Genomic DNA, 26,092 nt, shown 5'->3' with positions numbered 1-26,092 from the left:
TGACCCCAGAGACCAATATAATTTTTTTCGTCAGGGAAACGCTGTGCCATAAAGCTACTAAAACACCAAGGAAAATCGGATATTTTCATAACATTTATTAAGTGAAATATAAATTCAGCAAAAAAAGTGTGTGTGTGAACATAACAAGATTCAACAACTGAGACATAAACTGAAAACGTTCCACAGACATGTGACTAACAGAAATGGAATAATGTGTCCCTGAACAAAGGGGGGGGGGGGGGTCAAAATTAGAGGTTGACTGATTTTATGATTTTTCAACGCCAATGCCGATTATTGGAGGACCAAAAAAAGCTGATTTTCATATGTATATACAGTTGAAGTCGGAAGTTCACATACACCTTAGCCAAATACATTTAAACTCCGTTTTTCACAATTCTTGACATTTAATCCAAGTAAAAATTCCCTGTCTTAGGTCAGTTAGGATCACCACTTTATTTTAAGAATGTGAAATGTCAGAATAATAGTAGAGAGAATGATTTATTTCAGCTTTTATTTCTTTCATCAAATTCCCAGTGGGTCAGAAGTTTACAAACACTCAATTATTATTTAGTAGCATTGCCTTTAAATTGTTTAACTTGGATCAAACGTTTCGGGTAGCCTTCCACAAGTTTCCCACAATAATTTTGGCCCATTCCTCCTGACAGAGCTGGTGTAACTGAGACAGGTTTGTTGGCCTCCTTGCTTGCACACGCTTTTTCAGTTCTGCCCACAAATTGTCTATAGGATTGAGGTCAGGGCTTTGTGATGGCCACTCCAATACCTTGACTTATTTGTCCTTAAGCCATTTTGCCACAACTTTGGAAGTATGCTTGGGGTCATTGTCCATTTGGAAGACCCATTTGCGACCAAGCTTTAACTTCCTGACTGATGTATTGAGATGTTGCTTCAATATATCCACGTAATTTTCCATCCTCATTATGCCATCTATTTTGTGAAGTGCACCAGTCCCTCCTGCAGCAAAGCACCCCCACAACATGATGCTGCCACCCCTGTGCTTCACGGTTGGGAGGTGTTCTTTGGCTTGCAAGCCTCCCCTTTTTTCCTCCAAACATAATGATGGTCATTATGGCCAAACAGTTCTATTTTTGTTTCATCAGACCAGAGGACATTTCTCCCAAGAGTACGATCTTTGTCCCCATGTGCAGTTGCAAACCGTAGTCTGGCTTTTTTATGGCGGTTTTGGATCAGTGTCACGTTCGTCGTATGGAGTAGACCAAAATGCAGTGGGAATGTGTATACTCATCTTCTTTATTGAGAAGGAACGTGAACACTGAACAAAATAACAAACACCGACGAAGACAGTCCTGTAAGGTTAAACGCTATACACGGAACAACTACCCACCAAAACCCATGGAAAAACACCCCTACTAAATAGGACCTTCAATTAGAGGCAACGAGGAACAGCTGCCTCCAATTGAAGGTCAACCCAATAAACTAAACATAGAACTAGAAAAACTAGAACGAACATAGAAATATACTAACATAGAACATTAACCAAAACCCCCCGAAACACATAAAACAAACACCCCCTGCCACGCCCTGACCAAACTACAATAACAAACAACCCCTTTTACTGGTCAAGACGTGACAGTACCCCCCCCCCCCCCCCCCCCAAAGGTGCAGACCCCGGATGCACCTCAAACAAAAAAACACAAAGAAACCCCAAAACAAAAATAATCCCAAACTAAAGGGAGGGAAGGGAGGGTGGCCACCGTCACCGACGGTTCTTGTGCTACACCCCCCCCTTCCCAATCCTCCCCCCTATGGAGGTGGCTCAGGAGTGGGACGCAGACCCCGCTCCACCATTGGCTCACCCCACTTTGGTGGCGCCGCTAGAGCGAGGTCCCTCGCCGCCGACCCCGGACTGGGGACCCTCGTGGCGGGCGACTCTGGCAGCGCCGGACTGGCGGACGACTCTGGCAGCGCCGGTTCCGGGCTGTACAGGCGCACTAAAGGCCTGGTGCATGGGGCTGGCTTTGGAGGCGCCAGACTGGTAATACACACCTCAAGGCTAGTGTGAGGAGCAGGAACAGGACGTACTGGACTGGGCAGGCGCACTAAAGGCCTGGTGCATGGGGCTGGCTTTGGAGGCGCCAGACTGGTAATACACACCTCAAGGCTAGTGCGAGGAGCAGGAACAGGACGTACTGGACTGGGCAGGCGCACTAAAGGCCTAGTGCGTGGGGCTGGCTTTGGAGGCGCCAGACTGGTAATACACACCTCAAGGCTAGTGCGAGGAGCAGGAACAGGACGTACTGGACTGGGCAGGCGCACTAAAGGCCTGGTGCATGGGGCTGGCTTTGGAGGCGCCAGACTAGGGACACGCACCTCAAGGCTAATACGAGGAGCAGGAACAGGGTAAACCGGATCCTGAAGACGTATTGGAGGTCTGGAGCATACAGCCTGCACAACCCTTCCTGGCTGAGTGCTCAATATAGCCTGGCCACGCTGAGGAGCTTCCATCAATCGCACCGGCCTTTGAATGCTTCTTCGCAATACAGTGCGCATTTCTGCATAGCTCGGTGCCTTCTTCATTCGTCGCTCCCCATAATAAGCACGGGGAGTTGGCTTAGGTCTATTACCTGACCTAGCCACTCTCCCCGTGTGCCCGGCCCAAAAAAATTCTTGGGGCTGCCTCTCGCACTTGCCAATCGGCGCGTATAACGCCTCGATTGGCTGCCTCCAGCTCCTCCTTAGGGCGCTGGTACTCCCCAGCCTGGTGCCATGGTCCTGCCCCATCCAGGATCTCCTCCCATGTCCATGAATCCTTATATTCCTCCTGCTGCTCCTTCCTCCGTTGCTTGGTCCGTTTGTGGTGGGTAGTTCTGTCACGTTCGTCGTATGGAGTAGACCAAAATGCAGCGGGAATGTGTATACTCATTTTCTTTATTGAGAAGGAACGTGAACACTGAACAAAATAACAAACACCGACGAAGACAGTCCTGTAAGGCTAAACGCTATACACGGAACAACTACCCACCAAAACCCATGGAAAAATACCCCTACTAAATAGGACCTTCAATTAGAGGCAACGAGGAACAGCTGCCTCCAATTGAAGGTCAACCCAATAAACCAAACATAGAAATAGAAAAACTAGAATGAACATAGAAATATACTAACATAGAACATTAACCAAAAAACCCCGAAACACATAAAACAAACACCCCCTGCCACGCCCTGCCCAAACTACAATAACAAACAACCCCTTTTACTGGTCAAGACGTGACAATCAGTGGCTTCTTCCTTGCTGAGCGGCCTTTCAGGTTATGTCAATATAGGACTCATTTTACTGTGGATGTAGATAATTTTGTACCTGTTTCCTCCAGTATCTTCACAAGGTCCTTTGCTGTTGTTCTGTGATTGATTTGCACTTTTCGCACCAAACTATAGTTTGTTAACAAGAAATTTGTGGAGTGGTTGAAAAATGAGTTTTAATGACTCCAACCTAAGTTTATGTAAACTTCCGACTTCAACTGTATATATAAAGTCAAGGTATTGGAGTGGCCATCACAAAGTCCTGACCTCAATCCCATAGAAAATTTGTGGCAGAACTGAAAAAGCGTATGCGAGCAAGGAGACCTACAAACCTGACTCAGTTACACCAGCTCTGTCAGGAGAAATGGGCCAAAATTCGCCCAACTTATTGTGGAAGCTTGTGGAAGGCTACCTGAAACGTTTGACGCAAGTTAAACAATTTAACGGCAATGCTACCAAATACTAATTAAGTGTATGTAAACTTCTGACCCACTGGGAATGTGATGAAGGAAATAAAAGCTGAAATTAATAATTCTCTCCTATTATTCTGACATTTCACATTCTTAAAATAAAGTAGTGATCCTAACTGACCTAAAACAGGGAATTTGTACTGGGATTAAATGTAAGGAATTGTGAAAACTGAGTTTAAATGTATTTGGCTAAGGTGTATGTGAACTTCCGACTTCAACTGTGTGTGTATATATATATATATATATATAATGACAACTACAACAATACTGAATGAACAATTAACACTTATTTTAACTTAACAGAATACGTAAATAAAATCTATTTAGTCTCAAATAAATAATGAAACATGCTCAATTTGGTTTAAATAATGCAAAAACACAGTGTTAAAAGAAAGAAATTAAAAGTGCAATATGTGCCATGTAAAAAAGCTAACGTTTAATTTCCTTGATCAGAACATATGAAAGCTGGTGGTTCAATATTCCCAGTTAAGAAGTTTTAGGTTGTAGTTATTATAGGAATTATGACATGTCGACTATTTCTCTCTTTACCATTTGTATTTCATATACCTTTGACTATTGGATGTTCTAATAGGCAGTTTAGTATTGCCAGCCTAATGTCAGGAGTTGATAGGCTTGAAGTCATAAACAGCGCTGTGATCAAGCATTGCGAAGAGCTGCTGGTAAACGCAGGGAAGTTTAAATGAATGCTTACGAGCCTGCTGCTGCCTACCACCGCTCAGTCAGACTGCTCTATCAAATATGAAATCATAGACTTAATTATAATAAAGTAAACACAGAAATACGAGCCTTTGGTCATTAATATGGTCAAATCCGAAAACTATAATTTCGAAAAGAAAAAAAAACGTTTATTCTTTCAGTGAAATACGGAACCGTTCCATATTTTATCGAACGGGTGTCTAAATATTGCTGTTACATTGCACAACCTTCAAGGTTTTGTCATAATTATGTAAAATTCTGGCAAATTAGTTCGCAACGAGCCAGGCGGCCCAAAATGTTGCATATACCCTGACTCTGCGTGCAATGAAAGTGACAATTTCCAAAGTTAATATTGCCAGCTAACATGAATTTCTTTTAACTAAATATGCAGGCTTAAAAAAATATACTTCTGTGTATTGATTTTTAGGTACATTCGTGCAATGATTGTGCTTTTGTTAAATCATCACCTGTTTGGCGAAGTAGGCTGTGATTTGATGATATATGATTATATGCAACACAGGAGAAGCTAGTTAATCTAGTAATATCATCAACTATGTGTAGTTAACAGGTCATTATGTGAAGATCGATTGTTTTTTTATAAGATAAGTTCAATGCTAGCTAGCAACTTACCTTGGCTCCTTGCTGCACTCGCGTGCCACGCAGTCGCCTTGTTGAATGCAATATAATCGGCCACAATCGGCGTCTAAAAATGCCGATTACCGATTGTTATGAAATCTTGAAATCGGCCCTAATTAATCGGTCAACCTCTTGTCAAAATCAAAGTAACAGTCAGTATCTGGTGTGGCCACCAGCTGCATTACGTACTGCAGTGCATCTCCTCCTCATGGACTAAACCAGATTTGCCAGTTCTTGCTGTGAGATGTTACCCCACTCTTCCACCAAGGCACCTGCAAGTTCACAGACATTTCTGGGGGGAATGGCCCTAGCCCTCACCCTCCGATCCATCAGGTCCCAGACGTGCTCAATGGGATTGAGATCCAGGCTCTTCGCTGGCCATGGCAGAACACTGACATTCCTTTCTTGCAGGAAATCACGCACAGAACGAGCAGTATGGCTGGTGGAATTGTCTTGCTGGAGGGTCATGTCAGGAAGAGCCTGCAGGAAGGGTACCACATGAGGGAGGGGGATGTCTTCCCTGTAACGCACAGCGTTGAGATTGCCTGCAATGACAACAAGCTCAGTCAGATGATGCTGTGACACACAGCCCCAGACCATGACGGACCCTCCACCTCCAAATTGATCCCGCTCCAGAGTGCAGGCCTCGGTGTAACGCTCATTTCTTCGATGATAAACGCGAATCCGACCATCACCCCTGGTGAGACAAAACCGCGACTCGTCAGTCCTGTCTGGTCCAGCGACAGTGGGTTTGTGCCCATAGGCGACGTTGTTGCCGGTGATTTCTGTTGAGGACCTGCCTTACAACAGGCCTACAAGCCCACAGTCCAGCCTCTCTCAGCCTATTGCGGACAGTCTGAGCACTGATGGAGGGATTGTGTGTTCCTGGTGTAACTCAGGCAGTTGTAGCCATCCTGTACCTGTCCCCCGGGTGTGATGTTCCTGTGCATGTGTTGTTACATGTGGTCTGCCACTGCGAGGATGATCAGCTGTCTGTCCTGTCTCAGGCGTCTCACAGTACGGACATTGCAATTTATTTTCCTGGCCACATCTGCATGCCTCCTTGCAGCATGCCTAAGGCACGTTCACGCAGATGAGCAGGGACCCTGGGCATCTTTCTTTTGGTGTTTTTCAGAGTCAGTAGAAAGGCCCCTTTAGTGTCCTAAGTTTTCATAACTGTGACCTTAATTGCCTACCGTCTGTAAGCTGTTAGTGTCTTAATGACCGTTCCACAGGTGCATGTTCATTAATTGTTAATGGTTCATTGAACAAGCATAGGAAACAGTGTTTAATCCCTTTACAATGAAGAGCTGTGAAGTTATTTGGATTTTTACGAATTATCTTTGAAGGACAGGGTCCTGAAAAAAGGACGTTTCTTTTTTTGCTGAGTTTAGTAGAAACAAGCACTCTTACAAGTTGGGCATGAACTAGTATATCACTGCCTCTCAAACCTGTGTGGTAGACCAGGGGGTTTGGTCAAGACCGCTCTGGATAAGAGCGTCTGCTAAATGACGTAAATGTAAAAAAGACGTCTACACAGATCAGACACGGACAGAGTATGATTAGCTCGTTTTCAAGGGTGTTTATTTAAATAATAAATCAAAAAGAAAAGGATAGGTCTCCCCATGAGACCCTCTCCGGGATACCGTCTTCTGGGCTCCGGGTCTCGCTGTATCCTGTCAGACACAAAAACTGAACTCCCTCCTCATACCTCTGCAACCGTCCCCAACTACACAGGAGTCCTTTCTACACCCGCTCTTCCTTGTGTGCTGCCCTTCTGGCAGCTTTATGGGCACAGCTGGTGAGCAATCAGCCCTTGATTACTCACCAGCTCCCAATCAGCCCCAATTAGTCCTGGCCGGAGAGCCCGTCGAGACCTAGCACGTCCAACAGATGGAGCCACCGCCTTGTAATGTATACTCCGTCTGTCACCAGGCCTCGACGAGTCTCCCCCTGGTGGCTGACCTGCTGTACGCCACACCTGATTCTGGGGTCCATTCTTCCTCGCAGTGTCCTAAAGATCATTGTCCTCGCTGTCAGAGAGTATGCTCGATTAGACTACTTTCACCTATAGAAAGTTCCTGTGTCTATTTCCTATGAATGTCAGTGGGTATTTTGGCAAAAACATTGACTAAGGCCATCATTTTACAGAATTTTACATCTTTCATTGAGCATGATTTTGCCCTGAAAGGTATCCAAAATGCACAACGTTGCCCTGAGGCAAAAAAAATGTTAGCCTAACTGTACAACGTTGCACTGAAGAAACAAAAACAAAATATGTTAAAAACCTATCAAATATGGTTCTTTAGAGGTTCCTACACAAGTACATATTTTTTTTATTGCCATGTTATCTCTATTTAAACATGAAAAATAATGAAAAGTATCTGACCTTTTGCTCAGACCATGAAATGGCATTGTCTGCGGTTTCCTTAACATTTCCCTTCACTGGAAACAAGGGGCCTAGCCCGAACCATGAAAAACAGCCCCAGACCATTTATCTTCCTCCACCAAACATTGCAGTTTGTACTATGTATTGGGGCTGGTAGCATTCTCCTGGCATCCGCAAAACCCAGATTCGTCTCCAGGTGGTGAAGCGTGATTCTTCACTCCAGAGAACGCGTGTCCACTGCTCCAGAGTCCAATAGTGGCGAGCTTTACGCCACTTCAGCCGACGCTTGTTATTGAGCCTTGTGGTCTTAGGCTTGTGTGCAGGTGCTCGGCCATGGAAACCCATTTCATGAAGCTCCCGACGAACAGTTCTTGTGCTGACGTTGCTTCCAGAGGCAGTTTGGAACTCAGTAGTGAGTGTTGCAACCGAGGACAGACAATTTTTACGCACTACGTGCTTCAGCACTCGGTGGCCCCGTTCTGTGAGCTTGTGTGGCCTACCACTTTGCAGCTAAGCCGTTTTTGCACCTAGACTTTTCCACTTCACAATAACAGCACTTACAGTTGACCGGGGCAGCTCTAGCAGGGCAGAAATTTGACGGACCGACTTGTTGGAAAGGTGGCAACGATGCCACGTTGAAAGTTTTATGGAGCTCTTCAGTAAGGCCATTCTACTGCCATTGTTTGTCTATGGAGATTGCATTACTGTGTGCTCGATTTTATACATCTGTCAGCAACGAGTCTGGCTGAAATAGCCAAATCCACTAATTTGAAGGTGGTGTACACATACTTTTGTGTATATATAGTGTATCATACTAATTTGAGTATCCCAGATTTTTAGTTTACTATGTTACATCTAGCCTATGAGACCAGACTGGTACTTTGGAGTGAACTTTTCTCTGTAGTTAGCAACCTGGCACCCACGAGTGAACTTCCCGTTCTAGTCAAGTACCTCAAATCCACAATGATTTTTTTGATCGCAGACCAGAATTTGTAAATTCTTAAGCCTTTACCGTGTACCTATGTTTGTCCTCTGTTGTTTGCCTTTCTTGGATTACTGAAATCCATACTTTTTAATAAAAGGTTAATCAAATACAACCACCGACTGTTTCCTCATTACTGTTACACTAAGATGGCAACTCATCACGAATGTGCCAATTGAATCTTAACAAGGTGAAACAGTCGGTGGTTGTATTTGATTAACATTTAATTAAAAAGTATGTATTTTAGCAAGCAAAGAAAGGCACACAGAGGACAAACATAGGTACACAGTAAGGGTTTTAGAATTTAAATGTTTTCAGTATTGACTGCATGGTGAGTCGGAGGTTCATTAAAAAAATTATAGTCTACGCTCAACTCCGTACGTGGAATCATCGTAGAGGTGAGGTACTTAGCTATGCCCATTTATGCTGGTAGCTCAGATAGCTTAGCTATACACTTATAGTCTTGATATGAAAATTTGCTGCTAAACTTTATACGACGGTACTTTAAGCTGTCAAATGGAATGAACTAGCATTGTTATTTAGCCGGCTATGTTAGGGGAAGCTCCTATTCCAGAACAAGATTTTGCAATCACTGTGCAATAATCTGTCACATCTCCTGTGTAGATTTGAGGTCGGGTATGTCATGGGGCAGGCAAGGACTACTGCCACAGAGTTTTCTTTGCTGTTGCTCTGTATTCTTCCTAAAAATGTATTATTCTATAGCCACATTTTGCATGGATAACATGTTGGTCACTAGGTCACTCAAATGAAATGCATTTTCATTGACCAGCGTTATATTACCTTTCCTAGAGAGGAGACCTAAGATCTCTGAGACCCTAAGATGAGCAGACCCCAGGATGAGATGGCGGAGGAGGGGGAGGAGGTGTTCAGGAACCTTACAGAGGTAAAGAAGAGCCAGATAGTGATGCCCTGCCATGCCAACCACCGGCAGGAGCTCAGTGTGGGTCAGCTGCTCAAATGGATGGACTCTACAGCCTGTCTTTCAGGTGTGTTCTCACTCACAATGGGCCTGTGGGAATAGGCCTATTGATCCAGTTTTGGATGATAGATTAGTTGATTGAATGATATCTCATATACACCCGCATCGTGCTCAGTAAGGCCTTTGCATAGACGGAGATGGCATAGTTTCTCACTATGAAACATAAACACAATGTAACACTGTAATATTTTGTGACACTGACCAGCATTTTTTCACAGATAAAAACAGCTGAGATGTTCCTAGGACGTCTGAATACTTCACTGTCACCTAAACTCCTGGAGTAATAGACTGTGCTGATGATAGCAGATTAAATATTCTTTGTAGAGTTGTAACTTTTGTTACTCAGTTTAAGGGAAAAAATATGAACAGTATTTAGTGACTGAAAGACCATACTGTTCCTACTGATGTGTTGCTGTGACGTAAATGGCTATCATGAGAAAATTACTCTTACACTCACTAGAACCAACACACTTCGCACACAAGGCTAAGTGTGTTGTAATGTTGAGCAGTAGTCCATACAGTATTAACTGTAACATATCTATTATTATATCTTTACTTGGCTCACCGTGCTCTAGCAACTCCTTGTGGCGGGCCGGGTACCTGAAGGCTGACTTTGGTTGTCAATTGAACGATGTTTCTATCAGAGCTAAGGATAAGCCTCAGATGCAGACAGTTCAAACCACAGAAGTTTATTTACAAAATAGGGGGCAGGCAAACGACAGGTCAAGGTCAGGCAGAGGTCGGAAATACAGGGCCGAGTCCATAAGCTGCAGGCAGGCTCGGGGTCAGGTCAGGCAGAATGGTCATAACCGGAAGAACTAGAAAACAGGGACAAAAGAGAACACGAGTACGGAAAGAACACACTGGTAGGCTTGATGAGACAAGACGAACTGGCAACAGACAAACAGAAAACACAGGTATTTTTTTATTTCACCTTTATTTAACCAGGTAAGCTAGTTGAGAACAAGTTCTCATTTACAACTGCGACCTGGCCAAGATAAAGCAAAGCAGTGCGACACAAACAACAACACAGAGTTACACATGGAATAAAGAAGCGTACAGTCAACACAATAGAAAAAAAGAAAGTCTATATACAGTGTGTGCAAATGGCGTGAGGAGGTAAGGCAATAAATAGGCCATAGTAGCGAAGTAATTTAGCAGATTAACACTGCAGTGATAGATGAGCAGATGATGATGTGCAAGTAGTGATACTGGTGTGCAAAAGAGCAGAAAAGTAAATAAAAACAAAATGGGGATGAGGTAGGTAGGTAGATTGGGTGGGCTATTTACAGATGGACAATGTACAGCTGCAGCGATCGGTTAGCTGCTCAGATAGCTGATGTTTAAAGTTAGCGAGGGAAATATAAGTCTCCAGCTTCAGCGATTTTTGGAATTCGTTCCAGTCATTGGCAGCAGAGAACTGGAAGGAAAGGCGGCCAAAGGAGGTGTTGGCTTTGGGGATGACCAGTGAGATATACCTGCTGGAGCGCGTGCTATGGGTGGGTGTTGTTATCGTGACTAGTGAGCTGAGATAAGGCGGAGCTTTACCTAGCATAGACTTATAGATGACCTGGAGCCAGTGGGTCTGGCGACGAATATGAAGCGAGGGCCAGCCGACTAGAGCATACAGGTCGCAGTGGTGGGTGGTATAAGGGGCTTTGGTAACAAAACGGATGGCACTGTGATAGACTGCATCCAGTTTGCTGAGTAGAGTATTGGAAGCTATTTTGTAGATGACATCGTCGAGGATCGGTAGGATAGTCAGTTTTACTAGGGTAAGTTTGGCAGCATGAGTCAAGGAGGCTTTGTTGCGAAATAGAAAGCCGATTCCAGATTTGATTTTGGATTGGAGATGTTTGATATGAGTCTGGAAGGAGAGTTTACAGTCTAGCCAGACACCTAGGTATCTGTAGTTGTCCACATATTCTAGGTCAGAACCGTCCAGAGTAGTGATGCTAGTTGGGCGGGCGGGTGCGGGCAGCGAACGGTTGAAAAGCATGCATTTGGTTTTATTAGCATTTAAGAGCAGTTGGAGGCCAGGGAAGGAGTGTTGTATGGCATTGAAGCTAATTTGGAGTTTAGTTAACACAGTGTCCAAAGAAGGGCCAGATGTATACAGAATGGTGTCGTCTGCGTAGAGGTGGATCAGGGAATCACCCGCAGCAAGAGCGACATCGTTGATATATACAGAGAAAAGAGTCGGCCCGAGAATTGAACCCTGTGGTACACCCATAGAGACTGCCAGAGGTCCGGACAACAGGCCCTCCAATTTGACACACAGAACTTTGTCTGCAAAGTAGTCGGTGTATAAATGCACAGGGGATAATGGGGAAAATGTGTGACACCTGGAGGGGGGTGGAGGCAAGCACAAGAAGGTGAAACAGATTAGGGTGTGAAAATGTCCTCCGACACATTGGTGCGGCTGGCTTCCGGGTTAAGTGGGCTGGTGTTAAGAAGCTCGGTTTGGCGGGTCATGTTTCGTAGGACTCATGGCTTGACCTTCACCTCTCCCGAGCCTGTTGGAGAGATGCAGCAATGAGACAAGATCGTAATATCATGAAATTTGGGGAAAAAAGGGGCTAAAATTATTATTTTTTTAAATAAAATAATAACACGAGGAATGAATACACAGTGAATAACAATAACGAGTAAAAATAACATGGCTATATAGAGGGAATACCAGTACCGAGTCGATATACAGGGGTACGAGCTAATTGAAGTAGCTATGTACATTCACCCTCTAGACAGGAAGTGACAAGTCACTGTGTTCTTACTCAACACAGCTGAAAGGCATGCTGGGTGTCCTTGTGTCACCGCCTCGGTCGATGACATCCACTTTGAACACACTATTGGGTAAGTGTCTGTGTTGTTGATTCACCTTCCTCATTATAAGTTATCAAAGTCGTTCTGGACTTGGTGTTCTTTGACAAGAAGCCTTGGTCCGGGTGGTATACCTTTACATGTTAGACATACAGTGGGGGAAAAAAGTATTTGATCCCCTGCTGATTTTGTACGTTTGCCCACTTACAAAGAAATGATCAGTCTATAATTTTAATGGTATGTTTATTTGAACAGTGAGAGACAGAATAACAACAAAAAAATCCAGAAAAACACATGTCAAAAATGTTAGAAAATGATATGCATTTTAATGAGGGAAATAAGTATTTGACCCCTCTGCAAAACATGACTTAGTACTTGGTGGCAAAACCCTTGTTGGCAATCACAGAGGTCAGACGTTTCTTGTAGTTGGCCACCAGGTTTGCACACATCTCAGGAGGGATTTTGTCTCACTCCTCTTTGCAGATCTTCTCCAAGTCATTAAGGTTTCGAGGCTGACGTGTGGCAACTCGAACCTTCAGCTCCCTCCACAGATATTCTATGGGATTAAGGTCTGGAGACTGGCTAGGCCACTCCAGGACCTTAATGTGCTTCTTCTTGAGCCACTTCTTTGTTGCCTTGGCCGTGTGTTTTTGGTCATTGTCATGCTGGAATACCCATCCACGACCCATTTTCAATGCCCTGGCTGAGGGAAGGAGGTTCTCACCCAAGATTTGACGGTACATGGCCCCGTCCATCGTCCCTTTGATGCGGTGAAGTTGTCCTGTCCCCTTAGCAGAAAAACACCCCCAAAGCATAATGTTTCCACCTCCATGTTTGACGGTGGAGATGGTGTTCTTGGGGTCATAGGAAGCATTCCTCCTCCTCCAAACACGGCGAGTTGAGTTGATGCCAAAGAGCTCCATTTTGGTCTCATCTGACCACAACACTTTCACCAGTTGTCCTCTGAGTCATTCAGATGTTCATTGGCAAACTTCAGACGGGCATGTATATGTATTCTTGAGCAGGGGGACCTTGCGGGCGCTGCAGGATTTCAGTCCTTCACGGCGTAGTGTGTTACCAATTGTTTTCTTGGTGACTATGGTCCCAGCTGCCTTGAGATCATTGACAAGATCCTCCCGTGTAGTTCTGTGCTGATTCCTCACCGTTCTCATTATCATTGCAACTCCACGAGGTGAGATCTTGCATGGAGCCCCAGGCCGAGGGATATTGACAGATCTTTTGTGTTTCTTCCATTTGCGAATAATCGCACCAAATGTTGTCACCTTCTCACCAAGCTGCTTGGCTATGGTCTTGTAGCCCATTCCAGCCTTGTGTAGGTCTACAATCTTGTCCTTGACATCCTTGGAGAGCTCTTTGGTCTTGGCCATGGTGGAGAGTTTGGAATCTGATTGATTGATTGCTTTTGTGGACAGGTGTCTTTTATACAGGTAACAAACTGAGATTAGGAGCACTCCCTTTAAGAGTGTGCTCCTAATCTCAGCTTGTTACCTGTATAAAAGACCTGGGAGCCAGAAATCTTTCTGATTGAGAGGGGGTCAAATACTTATTTCCCTCATTAAAATGCAAATCAATTTATAACATTTTTGACATGCGTTTTTATGGATTTTTTTGTTGTTATTCTGTCTCTCACTGTTCAAATAAACCTACCATTAAAATTATAGACTGATCATTTATTTGTCAGTGGGCAAACGTACAAAATCAGCAGGGGATCAAATACTTTTCCCCCCACTGTACAGTAAAGAACTGGAGCCACAGCTTAGATTGTGGATTTGTTATTTTTGCCATGCCTAGTGTGGTTGACATAGTACACTAGTGGAAATGGGTGTATGTTTTTTTCAGGGTTGGACAGGTGGTCAACATCAAAGCCAAAGTCAACCGAGCTTTCAACACTAGCATGGAGGTCAGGCCACGTTCAAACCCTATAACACCTAAATAAGACCTATAGTTTTATCCTAACGGATGGATTTCTGGCTGGACAAATAGTTGAATTCCTGTGATTTTTATTCTTTGTGATGCTTTGTGTGTGTGTCTCAAGGTTGGCATCGTGGTGAACTGTGAGGACCTGTTCAGCGATAGCCACTGGAGGGTGTGTCAGGCATTTGCCACGTTTGTCACCCAGCGCACTACGGGAGGAAAGGTGAGATTTGATTGGGGACATAGTGTGTGGAAGAACGTTAATGAAAGGATACAGATGTTGTGATGATGTGTAAGAGTTGATGTTGAGTAATGTTGAGTTGACTGTGTGTGCATATACTCTCAGGTACTATAATAACCTGGTGTGTGTGTGTGTTGGGGTGTGTGTGTGTGTGTGTGTGTGTGTGTGTGTGTGCGTGCATTTGTGTGCGTGCATTTGTGTGCGTGCATTTGTGTGCGTGCATTTGTGTGCGTGCATTTGTGTGCTTGTGTATGCGTGTGTTTGTGTGCGTGAGTGCGTGCGCGCATTTGTTTGTGTGTGTGCGTGTGTCCACTCCATAGGTGCAGCTGCGTCCATTGGTCCCCCGTACCCAGGAGGAGCAGGTGGAGCACAGCCTAGCAGCTGAGAGGAGGAGGATGAGGCTGGTCCACGCTGACATCATGAAGGACCTGCTCACCAACAGGGCCTTTCAACAAGGTCAGTCGCCGTGGTAATGACCTCTGCAGGAGGACTATCTTCACTATTGGAACTGTAATGGTGTATGACACTTTATGCTACAGTGCATTCGGAAAGTATTTTTCCACATTTTGTTAGGTTACAGCCTTGTTTTAAAGTTGACTAAATTAATGTATTTTTATCTCCAGACAATACCCCATAATGACAAAGCGAAAACAGGTTTTTATAATTCTTTGCAATTTTATAAAACAAAAAAAACAGAAGTAGCTTATTTGCTCCTGAGTGGCGCAGCAGTCTAAGGCACTGCATATCAGTGTTAGAGGCGTCACTACAGACCCTAGTTCGATTCCAGGCTGTATCACAACCGGCTGTGATTGGGAGTCCCATAGAGCGGCATACAATTGGCCCAGCTTCGTCCGGGTTAGGCTTGGCCGGGGTAGGCCATCATTGTAAATAAGAATTTGTTCTTAACTGACTTGCCTAGTTAAATAAAGATAAAATGTACAGAAGTATTCAGACCCTTTTCTATAAGACTCGAAATTGACCTCAGGTGCATCCTGTTCCCATTGATCATCCTTGAGATGTTTCTACAACTTGATTGGAGTCCACCTGTGGTAAATTAAATTGATTGGACATGATTTCGAAAGGCACACACCTGTCAATACAAGGTCCCACAGTTGACAGTGCATGTCAGAGCAAAAACAAGCAATGAGGTTGAAGGAATTGTCCGTAGAGCTCCGAGACAGGATTGTGTCGAGGCACAGATATGGGAAAGGGTACCACAAAAATTGTGCAGCATTGAAGGTCCCCAAGAACACAGTAGCCTCCATCATTCTTAAATGGATGACGTTTGGAACCACGAATACACTTCCTAGAGCTGGCCACCCGGCCAAACTGAGCAATCGGGGGAGAATGACCATGGTCAGGTAGGTGACCAAGAACCCAATGGTCACTCTGACAGAGTTCCAAAGTTCCTCTGAGGAGATGGTTGAACCTTCCAGAAGGACAACCATCTCTGCAGCACTCCAGTAATCAGGTCTTTATGGTAGAGTGGCCAGACGGAAGCCACTCCTCAGTAAACGGCACATGACAGCCTGCTTGGAGTTTGCCAAAAGGCACCTAAAGCCTCTTAGACGATGAAAAACAAAATTCTCTGGTCTGATGAAGCCAAGATTGAACTCTTTGGCCTAAATGTCAAGCGTCACGTCTCGAGAAAACCTGGCACCATCCCTACTGTGAAGCATGCTGGTGGCAGTATCATGCTGTGGGGATGTTTTTCAGCAGCAGGGACTGGGAGACTAGTCAGGATCAAGGGAAAGATGAACGGAGCAAAGTACAGAGAGATCCTTGAGGAAAACCTGCTCCAGAGCGCTCAAGACCTCAGACTGGGGCTAAAGTTCATCTTCCAACAGGACAACGACCCTAAGCACACAGCCAAGACAATGTAGAAGTGGCTTCAGGACAAGTTTCTGAATGTCATTGAGTGGCCCAGCTAGAGCCCGGACTTGAACCCGATCGAACATCTCTGGAGGGACCTGAAAATAGCTGTGCAGCGACGCTCTCCAACCTGACAAAGCTTGAGAGGTTCTGCAAATACAGGCGTGCCAAGCTTGTAGCGTCATACCCAAGAAGACTTGAGGCTGTAATCACTGCCAAAGGTGCGTCAACAAAGTACTGAGTAAGGGTCTGAGTACTTATGTAAGTCTGATATTTCAGTTAACCCTTTTTTTATAAATTTGCAAACATTTCTAAAAACCTGTTTTTGCTTTGTCATTATGGGGTATTGTGTGTAGATTGATGAGGGGAAGAAACAAATTTTATCAATTTTAGAATAAGGCTGTAACGTAACAAAATGTGGAAAAAGTCAAGGGGTCTGAATACTTTACAAATGCACTGTAAGTAACGTTGAGTTTGTGTGCTGACAGGTGCTGTAATAACCTGTGTGTTTATGTGTGTGTGTTAGTGGAGGTCCAGGAGGCTGAGAAGGCGGTGCCAGCAGAGAGGACGCAGGTAGAGAGTGTAGAGCTGGTTCTCCCTCCTCATGCCAACCACCAGGTCAACACGTTCGGAGGACAGATCATGGCCTGGATGGAGAACGTGGCTACTATCGCTGCTAGGTACGTGGCTACTATCGTGGCTACCCCCCCCCGCCCCACACACACACACACACACACACACACACACACACACACACACACACACACACACACACACACACACACACACACACACACACACACACACACACACACACACACACACACACACTGCTGAACAATAAATCAAATGGCCACCCGGACTATTTACATGGACCCAAAACCCCCCGCCCCCTGTGTTTTTACACTGCTGCTACTCCCTGTTTATTATCTATGTATAGTCACTTTACAAATTACCTTGACTAACCTGTACCCCCGCACATTGACTCTGTACCAGTACCCCCTGTATATAGCCTTGTTATTGTTATGTACTTTTTTTATGATATTTTTTAACTTTAGTTTATTTAGTAAATATTTTCTTAACTCTTCTTGAACTGTATTGTTGGTTAAGGGCTTGTTGCATTCGGCACATGTGACAAATAACATTTGATTTGACACACACACACTGTTAAACAAGAACAGAAAACACCACACAAGCAGAGTGTGATAAGAATGTAATTACACAGTATTGTATCATCTTCATCTTCATCCTCCTTCTCATCTTCCTCCTCCTTCTCTCATTCCTCCACTCCCTTTTCTCACTCCTCTTCATCCCCCTCTCCCTACTCCACCTCTTCCTCCTCCTCTCCAGTCGTCTGTGTAACGCCCACCCCACCCTGCGGAGCATTGACATGTTCCATTTCAGGGGTCCCTCACAAGTGGGCGACCGGCTGGTCCTCAAAGCCATCGTAAACAACGCATTCAAGAACAGGTGAGCTTTAAATCATATACTGTATAAAGCAAGGCTATAAATTGGTTTGACTGTGACAGTTTTTTGTATTTGAGTATTTCAAATCAATGGTGATAAGGATCGGGAGAACTTGTGCTCACATTATTGATTGATTTATTGAGTCATTTTTTGATTAATCTTGAATAAATTCTAATTTTTGTCATTAACTTACATTGGAATGTTGAGCTGACCTGAGATGGTCATGTGATTGGCTGTGTCCCTGTGATGTCGCAGCATGGAGGTGGGCGTTTGTGCAGAGGCCTATCAGGGGGAGGAGCCTCTGAGGCACATCAACAGCGCCTTCATGATCTTTGAGGTCTGCGACAGGGATGGCAAGCCCTGCACGTTGCCAAAAATACAACCTGAACCCCTGGTCAGAGTCAACCAGTTCTCATTCAAATTTGAGTGAAATTAGATAAAACAATTCTATACATTTTTATTTAGATTTTTATTAGCAGTTAATGAACAGTAACTACCTAAGGACCCTATTTCACAATATTGTCCTTATTTAACCTCTTTCACTGACAGGAGGGAAGGAGACGGTATCAGGAGGCCATCGCTAGAAAGAAAATACGACTTGACAGGTGAAGAGAAGGATACTTCCTCTGAGTAACTTTAATCGTGACTGAAATGTAGCCTGCAAAGTGTATGGTGTACACAATAGAATATTGTAACAGATCTCTGTGTGTCCATTCAGGAAGTACATAATATCCTGCAAGCAGACCGAGGTGCCCTTATCTGTACCGTGGGACCTCAGCAACCAGGTAAAGGACGACGAGAGACCTTAACGTCAAACAGTACAGAATACACCCTCTGGTTCTCATTCTGCTTCTCACTCACCGTAGCAGTTGAAACAGTTTAGAATAGTACAGAGGTTAGAGTTGACATGTTGATTAAGATCCAAGATTGATCTAGAATGATTAGCACATCTTAGTCACGAGTAAGACCAAAGGTCATACATGCATGGGCCGATTTTATGGACTGTCCAATCACCTGGGCCTTGAAATCAATTATAAAATGTATCGCCAGGTGATTGCGTGAGTGCTAAAGTGCTATGTCATGTCTAACTCTCCCAATGAACACATTGTGCTTACTGTGTTTGAAGCTGAACAAGTGTCAAATGGGAACAATAACTTTGAATGTATTTTGAATGGCTGCAGGTGTACCTGAGCTACAACAACGTGTCTGCTTTGAAGATGCTGGCTGCCAGAAACAACTGGGTTTTAAACTCTGAGAAAAACAAGGTGAGCTGGGTTGAGACTTTTATTTAGGCATAATGGATAGGGAGCCACTGTGGGACACAGGCTATGGCCACGAGGGCCCAGAGTTTTTCTCGATCACAGTGCCAAACCAGGAAATACTCTGGGCTCATGTTAAATTCAGGACTAATCATGGCTTATGTAATCCCTCTCTGGCCCACAGGTGAGCCTGTACACCTTGGAGCAGAAGCAGGTGTTGAGTTTTAAGATTGAGTTTGAGGCAGACGTCCCGGCTGAGAGGGCCTTCATGGTGCTCTCTGACCTCAGCAAGAGAGTGGAGTGGGATCCAAACTACGAGTGGGTATCTTGGGTATCTGTATGCACAGACACAGGACCCTCTCTTATGAGGTGTATAAGGCCTCAAGAGTATACACAGCAGCCTCCTGCACTACATAGTATGTGTCACTGGCTTCTCCTGATTTCATGACCTTCCCTGTGTAGGAGGTGTGAGCTGATTCATAGGGTGGACGATGATGACTTTCTGTACCGCGTGGTGACTCCTTCCATATGCCAGGGTGGGGTCAGTAGCAGCCCTTCAGTCAATCAGGGAGGGATGGTCCAGGACTTCATCCTCCTGGCCTCCAGGAGACCGCCGTGTGACAGCGGGTGAGTGGCAGACTGACAGACAGGGAGACAGACAGAAAAATAGAGAGACAATGTGATAGAAAGAGATTCTTTTCTTTTCAAGGGACCCTTATGTTATTGCTCTGCGTTCGGTCACTCTACCCACACACCCTCCTACAGAGGGCTACAACAGAGGGGAGGTGCTGTGTGCCGGCTTCAGCATCATGGAGGTCTCCAACACTGTATCCAAGGTAAGAAAGTGTGCAACCAGTAACAAATTGTTTGCCCAATGTGTTTGTAGTCTCTTGAATTACCACTGGTAAAATGACCATGACCGGTGGCAACTTTAATGATGAGGACAACTCCTATCCTGTTTGGCCCTCCTAGATCTCCTACTTCAACCAGGCGTCTCCCGAGGTCCTGCCCTACATCTCCACAGACATCGCCGGGCTCTCCTCCAGCTTCTACGGCACCTTCTGCACCTGTAGTACCTTCCTCCAGGACAACAGGGACAACCCTACCCCCAAAGACCAACCACCCTCCTCCACACTGAATAGTACACTACTGTAACCCCCTATCCTCACCACACCTGACCCCCTCACCCTCGATGAGTATTGTGCTGATGGATTTAACAGACTGCTATTAGATGATCTGATGAAGTTCAAGTCTTATTTTATTAGACTGAATAATGTAATGAGCATGTTCATAAATCTGTTTGTGCTGTCTTGCCAACTCCTATGGCCATTGACAATGACCGTAAAATATATCTGGGACCAGGCTAATGAAAGAGGAGCATCTACAGCAAACATTTTTAGGGGCACTGATGGTTTTTAACAATGTTTTGCATCTCCAATTATAACATGTGAAAATTATGAGACAAATGTAAATTGTATTTTAAGTTTTCCAGAGAATGAATACTAACGAGATGTTTTTTTTACTGAGAAGGGCTCTGTATTTTTTTTTTATAAAGGGTCAGAATACAGAACGTAACACTGCGTTTTATGATGTTTTTTATGATGAGGCATTCAAATGTTTCAGCCTAGTTACACATAAGATAAGAATATAATATCTTAAACTATGGGCAATAAAGTTTTATATATTTAAAAAAACTTAACTACAAAGATTGTACAAAATTATTGCTAACAATTTTACTATAAATATATTACAATCAAATGGTTGTTTTTCATTGGTTTTTATTTACTTTAAAATTCAACAAAAGATGAGATGAAAATGTAGCAAACTGTCATTTAAGAGGTGATCATGTCTTCACATCTTAGACCTGTAGTTCTCAGTTATAAAAAACAAACTTCTGTCTTTGCTCCCAGAGATGCTGGCCATGATTGCCTGTGGTCCTGCCTCCTCATCAATCCCACTTTCTATCCCGGTCTCCACTGTAAGTGAGTACCGTGACTGCACCTCCCGAATCCTCCTCTGTCCATCCACAGATCTCCCCAGTGGCTCCGCCCTCACCTGCAGAGACACAGCCTGCCATGTCCCCTTCAGTAAAACCTCCATGTCATCCACCATGGCCCTGTTATAGCCCTCCCTCAGGACTTCAAGAGGCCAGCTGGGGGCCAGGGTCACATAAGGGAACACCTGGTTGACTGTGTGGAGGAACTCCCTCCCAGAGATGTAGCCCTGGGTCTGGAAGGCTCCATGGGACAGAGCCATGTTGACCCAGATGGGGCGGTACAGGAGGTCGCTGTGGTAGGCTGAGCTGAGGAGGTGAAGAGAGGGTTCCAGCTGGCTCTGGGACTGGATCCTTAAGTAGATACCACAGGGTTTTGGAGAGGCCAGAACCAGGTTCAGGCAGTCCTGGAGAAGGAACTCTGGACGGGAGCCCTCCACCACTGGGACCCCAGGCTGGGCGGAACCAGATCCTACCGGAATGATGAGCATGCCACTGGCACTGTCTGCAACAGATTATGAATCCATCAGGAGATTTTACCGCTGTATTCAATATTGAACTCTAGACAGTATGAATGTCACTGAACAAAAAAACAAAATATCTGTATAAAGCCTATCATTGCAATTCTCTAAGGTTGCCATTTTGGTTACACCCTCACCCTTCATCATCATCACTCCTACCTGACAGCAGAGAAAGCAGCGAGGCTCTGTCTGTGACTGTGTTCCACTGGATGTACAAGCCATCTCTATATTTCGGCTGGAAATAGTCAATCAGGTCTCCTCCAGGGTAGAACCTCCTCTGCCGATTTCTTTGCTCTACAATCACACAAACAACTCAGTCCTGTTTACATTAATATCAGGATGGACTGGTTGGAAATACCATTTGGTTTTACTAGTTGTTGTCAAATTCTTTTGAAATACATTTTCAAGACAGGAATGTAGAATGGTAATACTAATAATGAATAAGCTAATGATAATGATTCGTATGACTGTACATAAGTCATATACGGTTCTCAAAACTCTCCTCAGGGACCCCCAGCTGTTCCATGTGAGCACAACATGTCAACTCATCCTGAATCGGGTTAACTAGTTCAGAGCTACAACAAAATTCTGAAACGTCCGGGGGTCCCAGAGGAGAGTTTCACAGGGTTTGACTTACTGGCAGCTTCTTTAAACTGGGACAGGACAGGTTCATAGATGTCATAGTAGACCCGCTTAGGGTTGGTGTTGTCTCTGACGAACAGCAGGTCATTCACACTGGGGTTCTTTTCCTGGCTCTGCCACAGAGTCAGACTGAACCTGTACACAGGGACAGACAGCTTATCTCATTGTCCACCATTCAGACAAGTGTAACCTCCATCAGTGTGATTGGAAGATATGAAAGTCACGACTAGATCAATTACTGTATAGGAGCTGTTCTAGTTACTTTGGTGACTGGCTGAGTAGCCAGCTGATGTGAGGCCATCCGTTCTTGGTCATGAGCGCATGGACGGGGAAGGTGACTGTCTGAGGGACATTTTTGATGATGGCGTACATGTCCTCCACCATGGCCTGTGTGTAGGTGACGTTTGGGAACTGGGGCAGATACAGAACTGCCCAACCAGGAGAGATGGTCACGTCTGGAAAACTCTGCTGGATCATTGCCAAGAACCTGCATGGAGACAGGATAGTTGGGTATAATTAGTATGAGACTGATTCAAACCTTGAGATCCTGTTAGATCTCCAAGTCAGACAGTGACATGTAATAAAGCACTGGTATCTTAATTAAATTGAATAAGAAAAATCTATCTGGTCATGATTATTGTGAAAGAAAAGGTTGAAACTAAATTGTACTTGGCAATCCATCCTGCTGGTACGAGATCTGTATTGTAAAATTAGTTTGCTGAAGCATAAAACAAAACATACAGGTCTGGGATTTGGCTAATACGATTGCTCTTTCCTTGCTACTCACTCAGGTCCGTTGATGACAGGCCAGAAGGCTGGGACGTTGGGCCCAGGGAGGATGTCAGCGTTCAGCCACACCGGCCGGTTGATGCCTTTAGTCTGGTTCTTCATGCTCAGGATGCCCAGAGAGGGAGTCACCGCCTGGATGCATTTGAAGTCCAGCTTTATGCCTGAAGGAGTCAGTTGTATTACAGGCATGTTGTACGTAATTACAGTCGTGGCCAAAAGTTGAGAATGACACAAATATTAATTTCAACAAAGTTTGCTGCTTCAGTGTCTTTAGATATTTTTGTCAGATGTTACTATGGAATACTGAAGTTTAATTACAAGCATTTCATAAGTGTCAAAGGCTTTTATTGACAATTACATGAAGTTGATACCAAGAGTCAATATTTGCAGTTTTGACCCTTCTTTTTCAAGACCTCTGCAATCCGCCCTGGCATGCTGTCAATTCACTTCTGGGCCACATCCTGACTGATGGCAGCCCATTTTTGCATAATCAATACTTGGAGTTTGTCAGAATTTGTGGGTTTTTGTTTGATACGCTGAGCCGGCGCACTTCTTCCTGGCTGACGACCAACTCTAGCACGGCAACGGTGAGGAGCTTGTACCGAGCGCACCGGGCTGTGAGTGCGCATGGGCGACACAGTGCGCATCACCGCATACCATGGTGCTTGTTCAGTCACTCGCTCCCCACGTTAAGCACAGGGAGTTGGCTCAGGTCTTAAAACCGCCTTAGCCAATCTACCCGTGTGCCTCTCGGGCCTCCGTTGTTGCCTTGCCTGTTGATCTCGTCGCTGTACCTCCCTCGCTGCTTCCACCTGTTCCCATGGGAGGCGATCCCTTCCGGCCTGGATCTCCTCCCACGTCCAGGATCCTTTGCCATCCAGGATGTCCTCCCATGTCCAGTCCATCGGCCCACGCTGCTTGGTCCTTTGCTGGTAGGATCATCTGTAACGTTCGTCGTTCAAGGTAGACCAAGGCGCAGCATGAGTTGAGTTCATCATCTTTTATTTTAAAGGTGAACCAGCAAAAAACAATAAACAACACAACGAACGAACAGCTTCGTAGTGCAAAATACATGCAACCAAACAAAGACAAGATCCCACAACTGAATGTGTGAAAAAGGGCTGCCTAAGTATGATTCCCAATCAGAGACAACGATAGACAGCTGCCTCTGATTGGAAACCATACTAGGCCAATCAAAGGAAAAACCAAGATAGAATTACAACACATAGAATGCCCACCCCATGTCACACCCTGACCTAACCAAACAGAGAAAAAACGTCTCTCTCAGGTCAGGGCGTGACATCTTGATGATCCGATAAATGGTTGATTTAGGTGCAATCTTACTGGCAGCAATATCCTTGCCTGTGAAGCCCTTTTTCTGCAAAGCAATGATGATGACACGTGTTTCCTTGCAGGTAACCATGGTTGACAGAGGAAGAACAATGATTCCAAGCACCACCCTCCTTTTGAAGCTTCCAGTCTGTTATTCGAACTCAATCAGCATGACAGAGTGATCTCCAGCCTTTTCCTCGTCAACACTCACACCTGTGTTAACGAGTGAATCACTGACATGATGTCAGCTGGTCCTTTTGTGGCAGGGCTGAAATGCAGTGGAAATGTTTTTGGGGGATTCATTTCATTTGCATGGCAAAGAGGGGCTTTTTCATTAATTGAAATTCATCTGATCACTCTTCATAACATTCTGGATTATATGCAAATTTCTATCATACAAACTGAGGCAGCAGACTTTGTGAAAATTAATATTTGTGTCATTCTCAGAACTTTTGGCCACAACTGTACATTAGATTTCATGTGATTATGCATAGCTTAGATCCTTTTGGATAATTGATTGACTTTATAGATTGGTATTAAAGGACCAGAAGAAACTGTTTCACTAGGCTCTGATATTTAAAGTTGAATTGATATCTGAAGTCATATTGCTAGGTTTGATACCTTTCTTTGACTGGAGCACGGCATCCAGCCACTGGTCCAGAGTGTTGTCACTGTAGACAGCAGGAGGATGAGCCATGATGGGGATGGTGGTCACGTTGACCGTAGCGTATCCCTGCACAGTCACATCAGCCTCCAGAACCATGATAGAACCTAGAGAGGGGGACAGAACAGGGTTGTGTTCACTAGCCACCAAACAGATTAAAACGGACTGAAACAGGGAGGGACTACCTGAACGTGTCCAATAAGAAACACGCTTTTTCATTTTCCATTGGGAAACGTTTTGCTACGGTGTGTCCTAAGTGAATGCTACTGCAAATCCCCTCTGTATACTGTCAAATGTAGACTTAATGTTGACACTTTCTGTACCATAAGGTTACATAGAATTCATAGAATTCCGAGAACAATGCATCTTTTATTTTTTTAAATTACTTTGCAGTGCTATGTTCATCTCTGACTTGTTGTTGGCACGGTGATACCAGGTGGCGTACAGCGCGTCTCTCTCCCTGATGTCTCCAGTTTGGATGAGGAAGTCCAGCATGTCTCCATCAGTAGGGAATGGCAGGACCGTTTCAGATGCCCTACCAGTAGGCACAGGAACAGTTATTATCTTCTCATCACAGATGATTAGCTATCGTAACCTGTAGCCCTTATTGATATGGAAACTGCAGTTATAGTGATCAAGATACAAGCAAGGCGTAACATGGGTTACAGTAGATACAAACGCCATTTCAACATTATTAAAACAATTATTGAAAGTGTTAAGATCAACAGATTATATATTTCAATTGATTATTATGCTGATTAATTTGTATTCTGGGATCAGTAAGTAAATAACTGTTGATTGTATTTTTTTGAGAGAGATATTTACCTCCATTTTGAGTCAGGAGAACAGAGGTGATGATGATGACCAGAAGTAGCACAAGCAGAGCAACACAGACACACAGCGTGATCAACTGTTCTTTAGTAAAGTATCGACAATATCTCCTCAGGTCTTCATTCTCTTCTTCCTCTTTCTTCTTTCCTTCTTCATACATTTTCTCTGTCTTTTCCTCCTCTATGAGATCTCAAAGCTGTGACAAGTGCAGTCAGATTCAGTGTAGACAGGCAGACAAGGACTGTTGGACTGTTGT

At 44.5% G+C, this 26,092-nt stretch overlaps 2 protein-coding genes across 3 annotated transcripts in view; one reads left to right on the top strand and one right to left on the bottom strand.

Annotated features, from left to right (window-relative positions):
- LOC115169880 (acyl-coenzyme A thioesterase 11-like) overlaps positions 1 to 20,822 on the top strand; it is a 23,364-nt gene extending 2,542 nt beyond the window's left edge. The window contains exons 2-16 of one of the 2 annotated variants that reach the window (XM_029725948.1): positions 9,281 to 9,477; positions 12,254 to 12,323; positions 14,151 to 14,211; positions 14,347 to 14,448; positions 14,787 to 14,922; positions 16,865 to 17,018; positions 17,689 to 17,808; positions 18,061 to 18,199; positions 18,355 to 18,410; positions 18,524 to 18,590; positions 18,987 to 19,070; positions 19,249 to 19,382; positions 19,527 to 19,691; positions 19,774 to 19,900; positions 20,037 to 20,822. In XM_029725948.1, the coding sequence (XP_029581808.1) occupies positions 9,312 to 9,477; positions 12,254 to 12,323; positions 14,151 to 14,211; positions 14,347 to 14,448; positions 14,787 to 14,922; positions 16,865 to 17,018; positions 17,689 to 17,808; positions 18,061 to 18,199; positions 18,355 to 18,410; positions 18,524 to 18,590; positions 18,987 to 19,070; positions 19,249 to 19,382; positions 19,527 to 19,691; positions 19,774 to 19,900; positions 20,037 to 20,219 (1,764 nt within the window). In that variant the 5' untranslated portion in view covers positions 9,281 to 9,311 and the 3' untranslated portion in view covers positions 20,220 to 20,822. The remainder of the gene's footprint in view (positions 1 to 9,280; positions 9,478 to 12,253; positions 12,324 to 14,150; positions 14,212 to 14,346; positions 14,449 to 14,786; positions 14,923 to 16,864; positions 17,019 to 17,688; positions 17,809 to 18,060; positions 18,200 to 18,354; positions 18,411 to 18,523; positions 18,591 to 18,986; positions 19,071 to 19,248; positions 19,383 to 19,526; positions 19,692 to 19,773; positions 19,901 to 20,036) is intronic. The other variant, XM_029725949.1, reaches the window with a different exon arrangement.
- fam151a (family with sequence similarity 151 member A) lies at positions 20,794 to 26,092 on the bottom strand. Its single transcript, XM_029725947.1, has 8 exons — positions 25,831 to 26,092; positions 25,392 to 25,544; positions 24,963 to 25,112; positions 23,008 to 23,170; positions 22,483 to 22,707; positions 22,216 to 22,355; positions 21,738 to 21,872; positions 20,794 to 21,562 (listed from the first exon to the last, which is right to left on the bottom strand). Exons 1-8 carry the CDS (start codon positions 25,994 to 25,996, stop codon positions 20,916 to 20,918), a joined length of 1,779 nt encoding a protein of 592 aa, XP_029581807.1. The 5' UTR covers positions 25,997 to 26,092; the 3' UTR covers positions 20,794 to 20,915.

Source organism: Salmo trutta, chromosome 31 (genome assembly GCF_901001165.1).
Source record: "Salmo trutta chromosome 31, fSalTru1.1, whole genome shotgun sequence".
Taxonomy (NCBI): Eukaryota; Metazoa; Chordata; class Actinopteri; order Salmoniformes; family Salmonidae; genus Salmo; species Salmo trutta.
The sequence above is the reverse complement of the archived record's forward strand: the minus strand, read 5'-3'. Positions and strand labels throughout refer to the sequence as shown.